This window comes from Gopherus evgoodei, chromosome 8, assembly GCF_007399415.2.
Source record: "Gopherus evgoodei ecotype Sinaloan lineage chromosome 8, rGopEvg1_v1.p, whole genome shotgun sequence".
NCBI lineage: Eukaryota > Metazoa > Chordata > Testudines > Testudinidae > Gopherus > Gopherus evgoodei.
Window position 1 is genome coordinate 67,597,406 of NC_044329.1, and position 21,168 is coordinate 67,618,573.

Here is a 21,168-nt window from a genome sequence, read left to right on the forward strand (position 1 = left end):
ATACAGAGGGGTAAAAACTCCCGTGCTTGTCAACTTGAAAGGTACACACTAAATAGTATTTTTGTGCATTGGAATGCAAGCATGGTGGGTCTTTTTTGGGGGGCAGAGAACAAGCAGGAATCACAGTACTTGACAGCGTCCTTTTAGAGGATGGCATTCAGTGGGCTGAATCTTGTTTTATGCTAATTAGCACTCATCTTTTTACCTGACATATATACAGCATCTCAGTATGAATGTTCCCAGAGTATTTATCTCATCTTGCTTTGTACATATAAACACAAAACAGTTAAACATACACTAAGTCCTATTATAGGAACTGAATTTTAAAGATCTGCAAATCTAGGACTTCTATTGTGCTTCTTTGGACAAGTCATTAATTTAAATAATGATACATTTAAATTCTATGCATGCTAGTACTATTCAACTGCTAATAGAAATCTTTGGTGCACTTACATGAGAATCAGTGAGGTTGAAAAGCCTCTACACATGACCAAACACCCATCTCTGGCCCCAATCCTGAAAAGCACTCAAACACCTCACAGAAAGTGATTAGCATTTTACAAGATAGGGCCATTAAGAGTTTGTAGAAGTAGGATACTGACATTTTTTCAGAAACTATTTATACTCCTACCAAATGCAGAAGTTTAACAATAACTCACCATGGCAAATGAACTTCCAGTTTCATAATTTGGAAATTGGATATAAATAATTTACAATAATAAAAGTGAGAAAACCAGATTTTTATGGGAAGCAGAGAAAGTTTAGTCTAAAATGTAATCTCTAATGAGACATAATTGAGAGACGAGTATGATTCGATGCATTTCCTTTGGCACAAGATTGACTGAGTCTAAAACAAGGAAGCTATTATTTCAGTAATGAGGTTAGAAGTGGAGCCCTGCACAGTTTGTATGCGGATACAAAGTTTGTATGTGCATCTGACCCACAATCCACAAAAATGATCTGCAGATATCCATGGATTTGCAGTGCTCCACTCAGAAGAGAATTTCAGGGATTTAAACATTTAAATTGTTCTAGATAGTGGATTTGATATCGTTCTACACTAGAAAAAAACAGTAAGAGAACAATAAAAGAATAGTTAAAGCCCTTACATGTTTTAATATTCCTTCCTCTTCCTAATTTATGTCACCCATATACGACGTATATCACATAAGGTGAAAAAACAAATGGACTTCCTTTCACTCTCTTTTCCAGAAGCCAACCGAAGATTTATAATTGCTGATTTCATTAATCTTTTAATAAACTTAAGCAAATTCCTTTACAAATTACTTTACACAGCAGTAAAGTAGAAATGGCCACACCAGTGAGGGCTTCAGCTTGGTTTGATTCTGTGCTCATGAACAAGGATGAACTATTCCAATCTTTTATTACTGCCCGAGGGTTTCAGTGTATTACCACCACATCTCTAAACCTTTCAAGGCCCAAATGTTGGAAACATTCTAGAAGATTGAACCAAAGTTAAGAGAGCACAAGTATTGTTTATAGTCTCAAATTCATAATTCCACTATTCAGATATGAATTACAGTAAAAAAAATGTAACCAGGTTTGTCTGGGATAAAGTTAAATTTTAGTTTAAGGTGAGGGATCATTGAGAGGTTTAGTTTCATGTTCTTTTTCAATCATGACCCTAATGAATTGGCCATAACCCTTCTAGTATATTTTCCATTATCCACAGAAAGGTTTATTTGGAAAGTGAGATGCAGACAGGTGAACAATTATTTTTATTAATGGCCAGGTATGCGATTAAAGTTTGCTGCAGCTAGTATCCTTAAAAGACATGAGAACCTGTTTTCAAAAGACCTATAAGATTTTTAAAAGCCTTTAAAACGACAAGAAACTATAAATATACATCAAAATGTGTCTTAATGTTCATATATGCAAACAAATCTATTTTTTCCTTGCACTCAACAAAACTGTTCAGAATACTAGAAGTCCAAATAAACTACCAAAAAAAAAAAAACAAAAAAACCAAACCACTTAGTAGCCATATCAGTCTTCTGGTGGCTAATGGCTTAGTAAGTTTGGTGGAATGTTATGGGTCCAATCATGAATGTTCATTGTTTGACATATTCTGTACAGCTGGAGCTGTATCAAGCCCCAGTAAAGTTCCAAGGTAAGATTGGTCTCTAGAATCCAACAATTGCTCAGGTCTGACGGGATGAACTATATTTGTAGGCTGGGGAGTGAGAGTATATTTTTCCAGAAATGCCAAATCCGTTGTTCGTTGATAATCTGGCTGCTGTGCCTGTGGGGGAAGAATGCCATGAGACTGGGGTGAGAGTGTAGTGGTATGTTGTACTAGATCAGCTTGAGGTTCCCGCATCTGAACTGGTACCAGTGTTACTGGCACACATACTTCTGCTGGTACATTCTGTAGCATAGGTTTGACTTCTGTTTCGTAAACTTCGGGCTGATCCATGTATGGTTTAGACTCAATCTGGAAAACTTTGTCATCAGGGGTGTACTGTACTGGCAAGGAAATTACTTTTTCTTCAGAAGTGGTTACTGTTTCTTCTGAAGCCTTTGTTCCATGTACATGGTCAATATGGTATTTCAACTTGTCTTTTCGTTTAAATGTTGCATTGCAATGTTGGCAGTTAAAAGGTCGAGCATCTGAATGAATAACCATGTGTTTTGTTAAGGTCTTCTTAATTCTAAAAGACTGGCTACAAATTTGACATTTGTATGGTTTCTCACCTGTAGAAGAAAATGAGTCAGTATTAATAGATAAAATGTGAAGACAAGTATCACTATGTAGAAATCATATGTTGGGGATGAGGGGCTATACCAGGGGTGGGCAACCTTTCAGAAGTGGCGTGCTGAGTCTTCATTTATTCACTCTTATTTAAGATTTTGCATGCCGGTAATACATTTTATGTTTTTAGAAAGTCTCTTTCTATAAGTCTATAATATATAATTAAACTATTGTTGTATATAGAGTAAATAAGATTAAAAATGTTTAAGAAGCTTCATTTAAAATTACATTAAAATGCAGCCCCCCCCCCCCCCCCGGACTGGTGGCCAGGACCTGGGCAGTGTGAATGCCACTGAAAATCAGCTCACATGCCACCTTCAGCATGCATGCCATAGGTTGCCTACCCCTGGGCTATACTACATAATAAACATGGTTCTCAAATAGCTGTACTGGGAAAAAAATGTTTGGAATCTGAGAATACAATTCACTAAGTAAAAACAGAAAAGTTATTTTGAAGTGATATCCGTATAGCATTCTCGTCATATCCAACTAGTTCAGATTTCTGCCAAGTGCACATGATGGGGACCAGTCAATAAATCTAACAAAGAGAAATAACATTCACGTTATTGTATATTGCTAAAGAACCTCTATTTTGCGTTTTCTGTAGGTCTTTCTAGTAACAATTACTTTCTTACAGAGGAAGCAGAGGATGCAGAGCTGAGTGTATTAAGACACTAACCTTTCCCTGTTAGTTGGGTTCCAAATCCTAATTTCAGTTTGTAACCTAAATCAAGTATTCCCATGATCTCCAGACTGAGTAGAAGGTATGACTAAATTTGGTAAGAATATACAATAAGCATCAGTAGAACATATACAAAACCAGAAGCACCTTTGCCTAGGGAAGTCTAAATAGATCTGACTACTACATTCAGAGGAAAGCATTCACACTCAGCAAGGGATGGCATACAATAAGCAGTAGGGAGCTCAGTTCATGCTACTGCTGCCCTAAAGGGTCATAAAGCCTGAAGAGTTAGAAGAATTCTGTCAGTCCTGTGATAATTTATCATCATCTCCAGTCACTCCAAGTTGGCAGTTACACAGAATGATAGATAAAGAAGTTTTACCTGAATGTGTCCTAAAATGCATTTCCAAACTTGATTTCCCTTTAAAAACTTTCTTGCAGACTTCACACTGATGAAATGTTGCTTTATATCTGCAAAGAAGAAAACATGTTTACATTAGAAGATCAGGTTTTTCCAATGTCTCAAATAGATACATAGCCTTTAAAGATTCCACAAACTGCATAAGAATTACATATTTCTGTATTTCTCCCTCTACATTTATATTACAATATAAAACATATCTGGAGAGGACAGGCAATTCCTTTAGGTATCCACTTGTCAGAGGGCCATCTAGATTTTTTTCTAGACTACTCTGCAAAGAGTAGTCTAGTACTTTGTGTTCAGACAGAAAATCTATTTAAAAAACCTCTCTCCAGGGCACATTTGGGTTTCAGATGGGGATTCTTCAAGTCAGGATTCAAACTTGGTCTTCAGTTTGGCAGCAACTTGTGCTACAAAACAAGCCTTAAGATTGGCTTATGTTCCTTTCCTCCCAAGCAGAAAAAAGTGACCATGAAACAAGTTGACTGAGGCAGTGAATTTAAGTACTGACAAAATGAAAGCTAAACAACCCTGTAATTGATTTTATGCACTTCTGTTAGCTAATATTTACAGTAAATTATTCAAAATATGAATACTGAAAGCAATGCGTTTGTCCTGAAAGCTAGTTCTGATTTTCCATCTTAAAGTATAAACACTTTGAGAGAGCTCACAGACTCCTGAACTAGATTGACAGAAGAACTAAATTTGATCCCTTTTAAATCTTAAGGTTATTCAGCCTAACTATGGTATGAAAAAGGTCTTGTTTAGATTGCCAAGATGGCTATGATTTCTACATGGCCATTTCAAAACACAGATCTTGGCACTGGCTTTAGGGTCACTTAAGAACCTTGGCATAATGGAATTACAGAGAAAGGCAAAACTAATATTTCACATATCAGAATTTATGAAAATTTGTCCAATTTCATTTACAATATGGAAATGTTTAAATTTTTAAAACTTTAATACCTACTTTTGCCACACTTTCTCTCCTAGATGAACACTTTTGTAATGGACAGTTAAGTGGTCTCTACGGCCAAAACACTTTCCACACTCCTCACACTGATGTGCTTTTTCACCTTTAAAAAGGACACCAATAACAAATATAAATTAAGTTGTAACAAGAATTCAATTTTCAGAAAAAGTAGAACCATGTTTAGAACAAAGGCTCCAGACAACCAAAGCTCTTCCGTATCTCAAAAGGATTTTCTACTACCCAAAGTAATGACTTCATGACCTTGGGTTGATCCAGAAAAGACATGTAGTTTTTACTCATCTCTTCATTTTTGGTTCCTCATTCCCTAATCTCTTCTTCCTCCTACACGGCTGGGGGAGATTACCCCGTACTGCCACAGAGAGAAGAGGAGGGAGAGGCAAAAGAATGGACTAAAAGTTCACCCTCTTTCACGAGACTTGAAATTTCCACCTTTTACAATCCAAGCTCCAAGAGCCTTGAAAAAGCCTAAATTTTGGAGTAAATGTAGGACTTCTGTCTCTTGCACTGCCAATTCAACAATCAGTTTTAAGAACTTAGTGCTATATACAAATGTTAATCCTTTTTCTGATTTTCAATAGTTACCTTTTATGTTGTTTAAAAGTCTTGATGTTTCTTTTGAGTCATCTTGAGATCTTTCACAAAGTGGCAGAATATTTCTTCTCATGTAATCAGAGGGAGTTTGGACAGTCAAAGTAAGTAACTTTCTAGAGGAAAAAAGGCAAATAGAGTAGAAAAGGGGATTTTTTTTTTGCTATCTGAGTTTTCAAAGATTTCTTTGTTTTATAGTGGGTGTTGGGGTTTCAAACACTAAATAAGCTGTTTTATTCAAACAAGGGCTCAAAGAGTTTAGTCCCTGATCACTTTAAGATCTTCACACTGTTTTGGAAAGTAATTTCCACCCTCTGGGGAATCTTATATTCCCTTAGGAGCCTGTTCTGGAGGAAGAAAGAAATCCCCAATGGTTCCAATCTCTCTTTTTCTCTAGAGATCTGATCCTCTTCTTTCCATCTGCCTCAAGATGCAAAATAGCTGAGGGGGAAGGGAGTGGTTAAAAACCCTCTCTTCTATTCTTCCTCCTGCTTTACTGTGCTCAGAGTTGATTTTCCTCATATGTAGGATTTCCTAATTACCAATCCACAATGGGGAACTTTAGAAACCCAGACAGTTCAAGTGTCATTTTCCCATATTTGAACTCTATATTGAAGTGATCAGGATGAAAACTTCAGAGATTGTGTGAATGAGCTTCGTTTGTGTTACAGTGTTAATGTTTCAAACAGCTGCTAATACAAAAGAAATCTTAACTCAAAAAAATCCTCTTTTATCACATTTGCTTTTTTAAACAAATAAATAAATGTTACATCTTTTGACTGTCCCTCAGCTCTCTCTATTAACAGAGGAAACATTCTACTCTTAAACTTCGCAAGTGTTTGAAGAGATAAATAAATCCTACCATAGGACATTGAAAGTGATATAAGTAACATCTGTAATAGGCTTAAATACCACTCTTATTAAAACTTTAAAGAAAGTATAAGCATCCCAAATTAATTTTCTGCTCACTCTTACTTACTTTGATCAAGCTTCCAAAGATATAGCCTACCTGAGTGTATTTTTTTGTGTTTTGTTAGATGGTCATGCCGAATAAACGTTTTCCCACATTCTTCACATTCATATCTTTTGTCATTATGGTGAACTCGTAGATGAAGTCTATATTAATACGTAGAGAAATTTGTCACTGTTCAAGCTTAACATGTTTATGATTATAAATGCGATTACAAAAATAGCATCTTCCTCAACAGATCTGCATGCAGAACTAGTACAGCTGTAGGATATGAAGCTGGATTCCATTCTGGCTCACACAACTAAATAACCTCCAGTTGCAGAATCATCTACTGTTCTTAAATGAGCCAGAAAGACGACAGCTCTACTTTCAAATCCCAAATTAAATTTGCAGTACTTGTAATATTTTTCTTGTTTACTTGTAAAGCTTGGCAAACTTGATATGGAAGTCACCGAGAACTCAGGATGTCTTTTTAATAACTTTTTAGATTATAGCTTCACCTTAACGAATGTGAACATGGAAACTGAAGTACATTGCTTGTCATGGTTTTCCGCCCCCCCAAACAGCACTTATTCAAACTCTGAATAAGGTCTGGAAGAAGCCAACTACAATACAAATTTCTATTGAAGTTGAGGAAAAGAACGATGCAAACATTTTGTTTCCTGAAGTTTGTCATTGAAACTGTGATATGTTTAGTATGTGAAAGGGATTCTGTCATGTAATTTAAGATCCAAATTTAGATAATTAAAAATAAAAAGGATTTTACACACCAATATAAATCTAAATTCCCCATATTTCTTTAAGGGTACGTCCACACTACAGCTTAAAATCGATATTAGTAAAATCGATTTTATAAAACAGGGTTTATAAAATCGATTTTATGCGTCCACACTAGGGCACATTACTTCGGTGGTGTGCGTCCATGGTCCCAAGCTACCATCGATTTCCGCAGCGGTGCACTCTGGGTAGCTCAGTAAAAGAAAGGGACCAATAACTTTGATTTCCGTCCACACTAACCCTAAATCGATATAGTAATATCGATTTTAGGGTTACTCCTTTCGTTCAGCTGGAGTACAGAAATCGATTTTAAGACCCCTTAAAATAGATTTTAAGTGCCTTGTAGTGTGGACGGTTACAGCGTTAAATCGATTTAACGCTGTTTAAATCGATTTAATGCTGTAGTGTGGAGCTGGCCTAAGTTAAAAAATAATTTTTTAAAATGTTGTTTACTCGTATTGGAAACCCAAATCAAACATTCTCAACATAATTCAGCAAGGTGTGTGGGGCAAAAAGGGGAAGAGAGAGATCTCTCTAAATTTATCACCATCTAAAAAGTGGTAGCTTAATCTCTTTAAACAGAATTAGAATCTGCTTCGTTACCTGTAGGAACTTCCATGACGAAAACTCTGCCCACAAATGCTACAAAGATGAGGTTTCTCCCCACTATGAATTCTCAAATGTTCTTTCAAAGTTGTTCTGGGTTAAAACAAAAAACAAACAAACAAAGCAAGCAATATTTTAGAAACTCAGTGTTACTATTACTTTAAAGTGTAGACGGAATTGTCTTCTCTAATCCTGATGCATCACTTTAGGTAAAGAGAAGATTAAACAAACTAACTATGTAGAATATGAACAAATAAAGTTCCTGAATTTCATTCATCATGTCTAATCTTCTCTCTACAGGCTTGTTCTGGAAACAAGACACTCTTCAAGGGACACATTATATCAAAGCACGTAAGGAATGCATTTTTATACAAAAAGTGGTTTTTGCTAATATTTTCTATATTGTCCCCACAGTTATTGACAATTTGTCTTAATGATGTCTTATCCCTCCCCAGCACAACTTCTTTTTCAGTCTGATCCTAAGATATTGGTTCACTGCATGCACTCAAAAAAGTTCTGGATTTGTGTGTGTATATCACTGGAACCTCTCTTTGCTTCTTATATGAGGACAAGAAAATTCAATGCAAAAAAGTTACTGCAAATCTGTAGTTTAAAGTCAAAAAGAGAAAAATCAAAATTATAGTCCTCACTGCAAGCCTAATTCACATACGCACTAATGTGAAGGTATGCAGCCCCATCAGTTTACTCTTTTCTTTTACCAATTCTTCTCCTGTGACTTTGTGATGCACTCAGGCAACAGAGGGAAATGATTGACTATACAACTGAAATAGTGAAACTGACTACCCACAGAGTGCTGTCAAATATATAAGCTATCAAAGAAAAAAAATTCTCTAGTTTCTTTTAATTAATAATTCTAGATGTTACCAGTAATAGGTAAAATATTTTCAGTTAGAAGTACTGTGATTTTTTAAGTTTGCTATTGAAACCAGTAACTACAAATTTATTTACTTCTGTGCACATATACAACTACACTAAAATCTATAAACCTATGTTAATGCAAAGTAGGTTGTTGTTTTTTTTAAACCAACTGCTTGTGTTAGAAGGTAAAAATGAGTTACAGGGAACTGAAAAAAATGCTGGGCTTTTGTGCCTTATGTTCTGGCATGTTGTTATATTTGTATATGTTTTATTTAAATGTGTACATGCCCCTCAGTTCTATAAATTTTAAGAAGCACTGATGTTTCACTTTGTGTTCTGCTTGACTGCTTTATCTACTTAAAAAAAACAAAACAAAAAAAAAAAACTAACAAACCTAGTCCCACTTGGGACCAAATCCTCTTCCAACAGTACTCTGTTGGAGCAGTCAGCTATTTGAAACGAGTCCATCGGGAACATACATAAGCTCAGAAATTCTAAATGTATGATCTCTTAAGATGTGTGGAACATCTCAGCCCCAATGACTAAAAGCAGAGATTATTCATGTCAAACCAAGAAAGTAATAAAAATTACCTTCTCCAAAAAGGGAAAAAAGTATACATTTGAATCTCACGTAAAAAGGTAAACTAATATCAGGTTTAATGTAAGCTGTTTCAACCAGTTTAAAAAAAAAAAAAAGCCTGGTTTAGCGCAGATGCTTTGCACAGCTATGTGAAAAGGCTGTTTCATTTTAAACAAAACAAAAAACCACTCACACCAGTTTCCTCATACAATCAGTTAAGCATTTAATCCCTGAAGAACAAGAATCCTACTTTTGTACAGATTTATAGGAGCCATCCACTGACCCAGCTACATTAAAATGCTTGTATTCTGCAATAACAAGTAATGCCAGATGCTTAACTTTTATGGTTATATATATCTTTACCATGCATATAGTTCCTGAAATGGCAGAAGCTACTACCCATATTCAAATTGCACACGGCTAGAAATCAGTAAGTTTTGCTCCATTTAGGAAATGAAGCAGAAAAAAGATGAGTTTTTCCAATCAATCAATTTTCTAAAATCTTTCATTATATTTTTTTTATTTTGAAGGGGGGCAGGAATGGAAGTTCAGAATTTCTTAAAGTTTCCCCCAGCCACTCCTAGAAATTGTTTCTCTTTTTCCTGTTTTTCATTATCACTCTCAGCAATGTACCGATCACAGAAAAATCTCAATCCCTCTTCAGCTATGTAGCCAATGAAAGATGTTCTTTTACAATGCAGCAAATTCCAATACAGCCAACAGACTTCCTCAATAGGTCTTCTATATTTGGTGTTTTGCAGTCAATCACCTCTGGTCTCCACTCTCATATTTAAAAATAATACCATAAATGCATATGTTGTTTGTGGCAGAGATACTGCTTCTTTGATACATTGGCTTATTAACCCTCTGAAATTAACTGATTGTATACTCTTGAAGCTAGTTACCTTCTATATTAAAACCTCATGTTATGCCAAGCCTTGATTGAGATATTCCTTCTTACCTTTCTCTGACTGATTTTCCACATATGAAACACACCCATTTTCTCTTCCCCCCATGAGTACATTCTATATGGCGTTTTAAGTTTCTAGTGTCATTGAACTGACGACCACAAATATCACATGGGAAAGGGCCTGAAAGAAAATAACCAGAACTGCTATTAGTTGTAAGTAATTACATTAAGTCACAAACAGATATATATTTTCGGTCACTGATGCATGCCTTAATTAAGCTACAAGACAACAAGGCTAGTTTAATGAATTATTATAACATGCCTCAAATTTTTTCAGTATGTAAAATTTAAGTATTTGAGTATTTTTTACAATTTGTGGGTCAACAATTAAATTTAAGTTTGATAATCTAATGCTCTGAACTCATGTACAACTACCATAAAAACATAACAATTCAGTACTAATAATATACAACCAGGATGTGAATCCGCCTGGATTCTTCTAAAACTATTCTAGTTGACAAGAAGGGGTGAATATTAACAAAGGGAAAGTTACTTTTTGTAGTGCTAATGAGGCCAATTCAATCAAAGTGGATATTGATATTCACCCCTTCTTGTAAACTCTTGGGAATGGGCCACATCCACCCTAACTGATTTGGCCTCATTAGCACTGAACCTCCCTCCGCCCCACAACTTGGTAGGACAACTGCCATATTTTCATGTACTGTATATTTATACCTGCTTACTGTATATTCCACACCATGCATCTGATGATGTGGGTTATATCCCACAAAAGCTTATGCACAAATAAATATGTTAGTCTCCAAGGTTCCACAAGGACTCGTTTTTACTGATACAGACTTAAGATAGCTATCACTCTAAGATCTCATATCTCAGTTGCTATGGTATCAGAAAATGTGTACAAGAGACTGAACAGTTCATAATAATTTGAGTATCTTTAGAAGTTTATATTAATCTTATATTTTTGGATTTTGTTTTATTAAAGTTTCTAGACTCATGGGATATTTCTCACTCCTAGAATGATCTATTATTTGTGTAACAGTGTTGCCTATCATAAAGTGAACTGGCAACACATGTACTTTGTAGGTGATTAACATACCTACACCTTTAATAATAACCAGAATTTCCCAGTCAGCTAGTCCAACACTGGATTTGGTACATGGTACAGTTATTTGGATGCATATTTTTAAAAATATCATTGCAGTTTAATGAAAAAAAATCAAAAATTAGTATCAAGCTATTTTTTTAAAAACTTTTTCTTCAAAACTTAAGACATCTAATAAAATAAAATATTTAACAGGAGCAAAGGAGGAAAAAAAAAATCAAACTCTGCACCCATTGGAGGAAGACCATTTTACTTCAAATCTACTGTTTGCATGTCAGAAGGAGGTTTTTATACCAAGATGGAATTTTTCTTGATGCTTCAATCTTGCAAACCGGGATTTAAAGTGCTCTTCACAATAGGTACACTTGAAAGGTTTATCCTGAGTGTGAAGAATCATGTGTTCTTCCAAATGGGGTCTTCGAGCAAAAGATTTCTTACAAATCTAAAATGACAAAACACTTGGTCAAACATCAGCTAGAGATAAACTCAGGTATTTTTTTTTAAATGTTTCTATAGTCTCTTTAAAAAAAAAAAAAGTGTAGGGGGTAAGGGGAGAGAAATCACACAGCCAAAACTTTCATACTAAATTGTTACTTTATTGATACCCAATTTCTTGGGGAAACCCAGAAAAGGTATCTATGGCTTTATATCTAAAACTAGATTTGGGAGGTCTGCACAATACTTTTAGAGCACTTAAAGCCTATATTGGTATCTGATTATTGTTCAGTTGGTATCAGCATACAGCTAAATGAGAAAGTATGCGGGGGGAAAGAGAGTTTTGCCCATATTACATTACTTTTTTTTGTCTTCCCCTGCCGGAACACCTCAAAGATTATACCTTAGCGTATGGAGTGTACGATTACGATAAAAGAAATCACAAGTATACTACCATTGCTACTTGTCCTGCCTTCAATGGACATGGAGAAATTTTCGTCACCGTCCTCTTTATAACAGTCTTTAACATATCTGAATATGTATCTGGTCCCCCTCAGTCTTCTTTTCTCAAAACTTAATGTGTCTATTTTTAAAAAAATCTTTCTTCATAGATCCGGCTTTCTAAATCTTGTTGCTCTCACCGGACTCACTCCAATTTGTCTACATCTTTCTTTAATTATGGTGCCCAGAATTGGACACAGCATTCCAGCTGAGGCCTCACCAATCCCAAATACAGCAGGACAATGTCCTCCCATGTCTTACATGTGACGCTCCTGTTAAGACTCTCCAGAAAGACAGTAGCCTTTTTAGAAACTGCATCACATTCTTGACTCTCATTAAACTTGTGATCTACTCTAAACTCTAGGGCCTTTTCAGCAGTACTACTACCTATCCAATTATTCCCCATTTTGCAGTTGTGTACTTGATTTTTCCTTCCTATTACACAGTACTTTGCACTTGTCTTTACTGAACTGCATCTTGTAGATCAATGCTCCAATTTCTCAAGTTCATTTTGAATTTTAATTCTTCCAACTCCTCCCAGCCTGGTGTCATGTGCAAATCTTATAAGCACACTCTCCACTCCATTGCCCAAGTAATTAATGAAAATATTGAATAATACCAGACCCAAGACTCATCCATGCGGGACCCGACTAGATATACATTCTCCCAGTTTGGCAGACAACCACTGGTAACTATTCCAAGTAAAGTCTTTCAACCAATTTTGTATATACCTTATAATAACTTAAACTACATCAAATTTCCCTAGTTTGTGTATGAGAACATCAGTTGGAACAGTGTCAAAACCTTTACTAAAAATCAAGATACATCATGTCTACAGCTTTCTTCCTATCCAGTAGGCCAGTAATCATGTCAAAGAAGGTAATTAGGTTCGTTTGGTACGATTTGCTCTTGACAAATCCATGCTGGCTATTCCTTGTGACCCTATTATCCTCTAGGTATTTGCAAACTGTGCTAATAATTCGTTCCAGGATCTTTCCAGGCATAGAAATTAAGCTGACTGGTCTATAACTTTCCAGTGTCCTCTTTGTTCCCATTTTTCAAGATATTTCACTAGTTTTTCAGTATTGGCTTTATTTTTTGTCTTTGTGCTAGTCATAATACTCAATTCCTATTTAATGTGAAATATATGCAAACATATCTACTTTAATAATTTTAATGGCCACAGATATTTTGGAAAATGAAATCTGGTACTTCCTATACAGCCACAGAGTCTTATGCACACTCTAACAACACAGTATTTAATAATATCAACCTGATCAACACAAATATTAACTTTCCCTAGGGCTTACACAGCTTATTGAGATTTGAGGGTGAATAATGCAATGAAAATAAAATACTCATTAAATCATTAAACCAATTTCTGTATAAACTAATTATAAAAAAAAACCCAGTAGAAAAAACTCCCTCAAGTTGTTTGATTTTTTGGTACAATCAAACTAATGCTTACATCACATTTCCAGCCTTCACTCTTTGTCTTTTTAATGGAAAGAAATTCTTGTATGTTCTCTGGATGAAACCTAGGAGGAAAGATCAGTGAAAATGAGTAAGGTTAGCTATAAATTTCTTAACTGCTATTTTTATTAATGCATGCTAGTTAGCATAGCAAGCAGTACTAGCATGCAACTCTCCTGTCATTCCCAAGTCTACTTATCTCCACATCTGACAAAACCTTTTTTTAAAAACATAGCCTTTGTTCAAATATGCAGTATATGAAATATTTCTTGCTCAACACAACAGATTCTGAAGTTAAAAGCATTCAACCACATAAGTTAAGATCAGGTCAATATAGGTATAATTCCAAATATATTTATATCTGCCCCAAACCAGACCAGAAATATAATTTCATAGATGGCCCTGGACAGCTCTAATGTACATGTTAAACCCAGTTTACATTCTACCCTCTTAACAGTCTGTATTTATTTTAAAGGGAACATTACCACTAGTATCTAAATTGAAGTTCACCCAGCTTAAGCTGATGCAGGCCTCAAATCTGGCTGTAAAGCATGAAAGCCAGTCAAACATTACCATTCCAATCCAATGAACTGACAAAGTTGTCATCAGCAGGCTGATGACACTGGGACGCTTAAAGTGTAGCATATTAAAAAAGAAAAAAAAATAGTCTAAGGAATCTTGCAATACCTCATGCTAGTCTATAGGCCAGATCATTTGTATTACACCATTCTAGAGATCCTCTTAAAAAGAACAGAGCCACTAAACGAATGCATCTCTGCCACAATCTACAGGGAAACAAAAATACTTCACTGTTAACTGAATTAAGTGCATCTGATAGATCTAAGACTCTGCATGGACATTTGATTTTCTTCATTCACCAGGAGGATATAATCATTGCCACCAAAACCAGTGCTGTCCCTGCATCAAGCCCAGCTTAACAACACACTGAAAGGGATCAGGGAAACAGGAGGATTCTGGATATTATCAGATTTGCCTTGCCGGGAAAAAAAACACAAAACACCTCACAATCTTACCTAAAAGAAGGGAGGTAATTACAGAGCACATCAACTTTAATAAGTAGCTTTCTTGAGCTAGCTGAAATTTATAGTGTCACCGTAGCTTTCTACTATCATTTTCACAGTAGCCTAACAGGTTATATAATTTTTCCATTTTCAAAGTGCCATACAAACTTTGACTAATTTATCCTTATACCACCTTATATGGAAGGTGGCTTACTACTGTTAATTCTTATGTCCTGTTAAAAAAGGTGCAATTTTAAAAACAATTCTAGAAAGAAACCAAAAATCAAATAGTTTTCCAATTTTTTTGTTTTTATCTACCATAGCTTTAGGGCTGGAAAATACAATATGCAGAAGTGTAATGACAATCCTGCTCATACTTACCTCTTTGCATGTTTTGCTAGGGTCTTTTTGCTTGCATGCAGTTTATTACAATATGGACATTTGTGCTCCTTCTTATGAAATTCTGTTTCATTATTGTGTTTCTTTCTGTGAACTGTCAGATTAGATTTTGTGGAATAGCGCTGATGACAAATATCACACTCGAAGGGCTTCTCACCTGTGTGCGCACGGGTATGGATCTCGAGCTTCCCTAAAAAATAAAATCTTAGTTTAACATAGAACAATCATCAGCTACAGTCTGCTTAAAGACACATACTGACTGGCAAACAAACTAACTTACATTCTTTATCATCTTCAGTACATTTCTATTTTTGATAGAATCTCCACTCAGTGTTTTGAAGCCTAAAACAATATGGGGCCTTACACAATTCTGATTCACAGCACACAGACCAGGGTGTCCTTGTATATTATATGCACTAAATGCTTTCAGCCAACCCTCCGGAGGTCTAGGCATATTCCACATACATACAAACAATTCTATTGAGTTTCACTGGATAGCTTATAGGTTCCCAAAATACTTCAATCTTCACTGTTTTAAAAATGTGTTTTATATTTACTCCACGTATGCTGTTATCACATCCTGTATACATTAGCCTATATACTGATCTCTGTAAAGCACTCTCTATCTTAGACTAATGAGAGAAGCATTGCTTTTTTTTTTTTGCTTTTTTTTTTTTTTTTTAAATAACCCAGTTCACAAAGTACCTCTTTCAAAATACGGAACAGTTTGGAAACTTAAGAACAGAGCTTCATGCCATTTATTTTGGTATAATCAGAGACTAAGAAAGATAGAGACCCCCATGCTTCATCCATGATTGAGTCCCAAGGCATTACAACAATACTAAAATAATTATCATCTCTCCATTCCTTCTACACTGATTTTCATTCTTATTCATGACTTGGCTAAAATTGGACCCCAGTCCTGCAATATGGGTCCACACCTGTGGAATCAACAGCAGGGCCTTAGCCTGGAAGGGGGTTATTTCTCTGTCAGAACATCTACACACTACTTTTTGGACACACTATTAACAAAGAAAGAAGTGTATTGTGGTTATTAAAATGACCAATGGAAGATAGATTTTTATTCCTCCTTCCACTCCCCCAGCCCCCTTTTAAAAACACAAATGTTTTGTGGCTCAATACAAAAGTGCAAAGAGAAAAAAAAAGAGATTGACTTTGTGCTACCACTCAAAATACTTCATTAAAAAAAAAAAACAACAACCTTAAAGCTTCAGACTATTAGGCTCTGTAGTCTGGACTTTCAGTACCTCCCCACCCCCCAAAACAAAAAACCCCACAACTACTGTTATAAAATTGAGAGAATTTTCCACAAGTTTATGTTAAAAGAGATCTCACCTTTTTTTAAAAATGTTGAATAGTTATTATTATATAATCTGTGACCTTGGACAACTCATTTCACCTCTGCCTCAGTTTCCCCATCTGTAAAATGTGGATAATAATACTTACCAGGTTGTTGTTAGGATCAACTAGTTAATGCTTGTAAGTGCTTTGAAGATGAAGGGCACAATATAAAAGCTATCAAGTATCTAGCTAATAATGTTTTGCTACAAGAAAGGTCTGAAACCAAAATGGTTTCCTGCCTTAATGATTAAATTCAAATACCATCAGAGCAAGCTTGCTCATTTCACTATAATATGTCTAAACACATAAGTCAGCTTTTCTTTTCCATATAATGACTATAAACACTCAGATCTCAGGATGATAAAAATTTACAGTGGTAGTGTTATAGTGGTATTAAAAAGGGCCTGATCTCATGAGATGCTGCTCTCATAACTCCCATGGCTTCAGCAATCAGCTGAGGCGGCTCAGCATCTCATAATCAAAAGCTTAGAAATACATTAACTATCCCAGCTGAAATGAAAAATATCTAGGGAGATGAAAAAAACTCAGAGCCAAATCCATGAGATCAACACGACTGCCTATGTGAATGAGGCAGGCACGATTTGCCCCTCAGTTTAGAAAAGGGGTAGACAACCTATGGCACACGTGCCAAAGGCAGCACATGAGCTGGTTTTCAGTGGCACTGCCTGGGTCCTGGCCACTGGTCCAGGGGGGCTCTGCATTTTAATTTAATTTTGAATGAAGCTTCTTAAACATTTTAAAAACCTTATTTACTTTACATACAACAATAGTTTAGTTATATATTACAGACTTATAGAAAAAGACCTTCTAAAAGAGTTAAAATGTATTACTGGCATGTGAAACCTTACATTAGAGTGAATAAATGAAGACTCGGCAAACCACTTCTGAATGGTTGCCGACTCATGCTTTAGATAGCGGGGAAGCTCTGGTACAGACTGAAGTGCTGGAGGAACATTTATCACACCTAAACCAGGACATAATGTGTGATTAAAAGACTGTAACCTGGCTCTGTAAAAGCAGGGTTATTTTATCCCACACCTAAAATTTCAGCCAGCATGTCCCTCAACAAGTGGTATAAAATTTAATTTGACAAAATATCTCAATGGATCACGTCTTGTAAGTAAAAATGCAATTAAGTAACCACTATTACTAGTGACCCACACAAGAAGAATTCTGCCTTCCGATCTCAACAAAATTTAAAATTTACTAATGGCAAGACCACTTAATATTGCAATCAGACCCAGTTTAAATCTAGAAGTGAGTTTAGTGTTACTCTATTTGACGTGTAGATATGTCAAAACATCTTATAAAACTAGTTACTATATTTGTACAAGCACACCAGGCTCATTTTGAAACGGATCTCATCTATATTGCTTATGAATTACAACTGTACATTCAAGTGTTTTCATCATCAGCGAGTCACAGTGCTGGGGAGACGCAGTGTTTCTATCACAAGAAATAATTGCTTACATAGCATTTTACATATTATAGCTCCAACAGAAAAGTCAGCTACCTTACTTAAAGTTAAAGTTGGACAGTTTGGTGGAAAGTCAAGCCCATGTTTCAGATTTCTTACAATTTACCCTCCATTCTACTAATAAGTTACTGCACTCTATCCTCAAGCCTCTTTTGTATACTAAGAATTGGGACCATGACTGGGGGAAGAGAAAGATTTGTCATTTGCAGGATTTTAAAATTAGCACTCTTATTAATTCACTTCCTAATTTTAGTGCTACAGTAATGATAATTTCTGATTTTCAAGATCTATAAGAACTGACACTTCACACTAAATTTTAGCAAACAAACGCTAATTCTCTATAAACATTAAAGTAAAAAAGAATTCAGTTTATTTTCCACCTGAAAGTAGCACCATGTGGTAAAGAGGAAGGAGACAAAACTTTAATTGCTCTTACCTGTTCGATCAAATGTTTTGTCACACTTGGGACACTGCAATAGTTTTTTGCTACTACTCTGAATGATTATTGGAGTTAAACCTTCAGGAATATTTCCTACTGAATCAACCGGCTCAGGACTCACTTCAGTATCATTATGTTCTTTTTTACTTTGCTCTTCAGCATCAGACTCTTCATCTGATATTTCTTCTTCTTCTTCTTCCTGACCCTCTTCATCTGCATTGCGGTCACTTCCACTATCTTCACGTTCATTTTTAACTGATATGTCTCTCTCAGAATGGACTTTATCCAAGTTGCTATCAGACACATCACTACTTTCATTTTCACTGTTATCAAACTTAGCTGGGCATTTACGGTTCCTTGTAGATCTTCTGGTAGAAAAGTCTGCTTTCTCAACCATTTTTAAACCATGTTTCTTTTCCAGTGGAAGGGATCTGTGAGCTTTAGCTAAGTGGTTTTCTAAGGATTTCTTGTAACAGAAGTTTCGACTGCAAAAAGTGCACTGGTGACTATTTGATAGTTTACCAGTCAATTCACTGAGAGTTTCAGCTGGTACTGGGTTTTCAGTTACCGCTTCAGATTGTATGCCGGAAATATTTTCATTATTGAGCAGTTTGACTGCATCTATAATGTCTAAAAATTTAGCTGCTTCCAACACTAAAGGGATTTCATTTTTATATACAAAAAACTCAGATGTGTACAAAAACTCAAGCAAATGTTGAAAAACAGAATGAGTTACATGATCCAGTGTGACAACATCTGTGCTTGGGTTTTTGCTCAAACAAGCATGAAAATAACTACTGCCAACAGCTACAACAACTTTGTGTGCGCTAAATTCTTTTCCTTCTACTATTATAAGTAAGTCACAAAAAGATGGTTGTTTCTGTCTATCATCATTTAAATATTTAAGTAGATTTTTGTTATACTGCAGTGAACTTAAGAGTTTTCTTTGTTCTGGTGATGGAGGAAGTTCTTGGGAACACTCGAGTTGGTCTGCAGTAGCTACTTCTGCAGATCTGGAGACAGTTTTTTGGTCAGAATCTACTATAAGAACCCCATCAGAAATATTCTTCTCATGTCCAAGATGTATCTTCTCATTTAGATTTCCAGGGAACTTTCTCCTTTTCTTCATTTCAATAGTGCAGCTTTAATATCAGAAACTTCATAAGCAACCAAAACGATTTATGGTGAAGCCTTAATGCAATTCTGAATTTTTTTTAAACACATTGATCAGAATATTTTCATAATCTGTAAAAGAATAATAATAATAATAATTACACTTGGGACACAACAACATGTCACTTACTAACACTATATACAATTTCGACTTACTTTTAATGGGTTTGCATACTTTAAGCATTTACTAAATTATTAAAACCTGTTCTCTTCCCATTCTAGCCTATCATGTAACATTGCTGTGCACTGACATATGAAATATTTATTTATTAGTCAGCTGAAGCCTGCACTCCTATAGTTTGTGAAATGATCCAAGACAGATGCAAGACATCATTCTTAAACAGATTTGCTTTGATCTTTGCAGCATCCTTTCAGAGCCAGAACAAAGCTAAAACCAAAACCCAGTATCATTAACATTAAATATTGTCCGTATTAACTGTGCACGTTTCATACTGATGTTGGCTAGGTGACACACTCGCTGAACTCGAAACGGGTGTATTCACGTTGAGCCAACCAATCACATATTCTGTGCTCAATACTCCAGTTTCCTATTGACATCCGGACTGGGGAGTTTTGCGCTCCTGCAGAACAGCAGCGTGACACTTCCTGTGCGGCTTGGCGATGAGATTTCGGGTAACGGGTCGTTTTGCCTCTAAATGTCAAATCCCCAGCTCCGCACGTCCCTCGTGCGTTTGAGAGCCTTTGTCTCCTCACAAGAGACAGGCTGGGGTCACTGCCGCACGGTCCCCAAGGGCAGAGGAGGAGAGGGGGCCGCCACCTCACCCCCAGGCAGCCGAACAGTCCCTCGGCCACAGGGGAGGGACGAGAGCGCCCTTGCCCCCAGCTCCGGGGCCTGCGGAAGGTCCCCGATTCCCCCTGCTTCAGAACAGGAGCAGAGTCCCCAACTCCGCGGAACCGCGTCCCGGGCCCCATCGGGCTGTGGGGCTCACCCGCCCCTCCACACCGGGCGACGTTCCAGCCACGGGGGGCATAAAGCGCTCGCCTCGCCCCAGTGGATCTGCCCGCTAGGCGCAGCAGCACACACCTGCCCCGGGTCGGGCGCTCCCCCGCCGCTGCCTGTCAGTCGCTAACCTCCGCCGCCGCGCTCGCACAGAGAGCCACGCCCCCCATTTCCGGGTTCCGGCGCCGGTGTCAGACGCAGCCTCGCTCTGGGAACGAACACCTCAACGTCCGGGAGACGGGGCTAGCTCTGGTAGCGAGAGCGGCTCTTGTACGTCACTGCGTGGCTGGAGGACGTAGTGTCTCGTGTGCGCTGCCTAGCCAGCCCTGTGGAGGAGAGCCCCGCCCAGGGAGCGGGGCGGAGCCAGCCTGCCAAGTTCCCCTATCTTAGGCCGCGGCCAGGCTGCCTAGCCAGCTATAGGCTGTGGGCTCTGTCACGCTCCGGGGCAGGGGAGCAAGGACCTTTCTCCCCTGCGCCGTGGCCTGGGACAGCTGGAGAGCAGGGGCGGGGCAGGGCAGCATGGAGCCGCAGTTCTCTCCCGGTTCCGCCTCACCAGGTAGCGTGCTGTGTGTCCGTGCAGGACCGGCGCTAGGGGTTTTAGC

The 21,168-nt window shown here is 37.0% G+C and overlaps 1 protein-coding gene across 2 annotated transcripts; it reads right to left on the reverse strand.

Moving 5' to 3' along the window:
* Positions 1–1,216: 1,216 nt before the first annotated feature.
* On the reverse strand, positions 1,217–20,895 carry ZBTB41 (zinc finger and BTB domain containing 41). 2 transcript variants are annotated; one of them, XR_004001618.1, is made up of 12 exons: positions 20,651–20,895; positions 18,430–19,677; positions 15,116–15,323; positions 13,708–13,777; positions 11,598–11,745; positions 10,232–10,361; positions 7,809–7,904; positions 6,468–6,574; positions 4,847–4,952; positions 3,838–3,926; positions 1,994–2,715; positions 1,217–1,963 (listed from the first exon to the last, which is right to left on the reverse strand). XR_004001618.1 is itself a non-coding variant. In XM_030572777.1 (11 exons), exons 2-11 carry the CDS (start codon positions 19,559–19,561, stop codon positions 2,063–2,065), a joined length of 2,739 nt encoding a protein of 912 aa, XP_030428637.1. In that variant the 5' UTR covers positions 19,562–19,677; positions 20,651–20,895; the 3' UTR covers positions 1,217–2,062. The 2 variants fall into 2 exon arrangements, 1 of the variants encoding a protein (XP_030428637.1); XM_030572777.1 differs by having other exon boundaries at positions 1,217–2,715.
* Between the last annotated feature and the right edge of the window lie 273 nt (positions 20,896–21,168).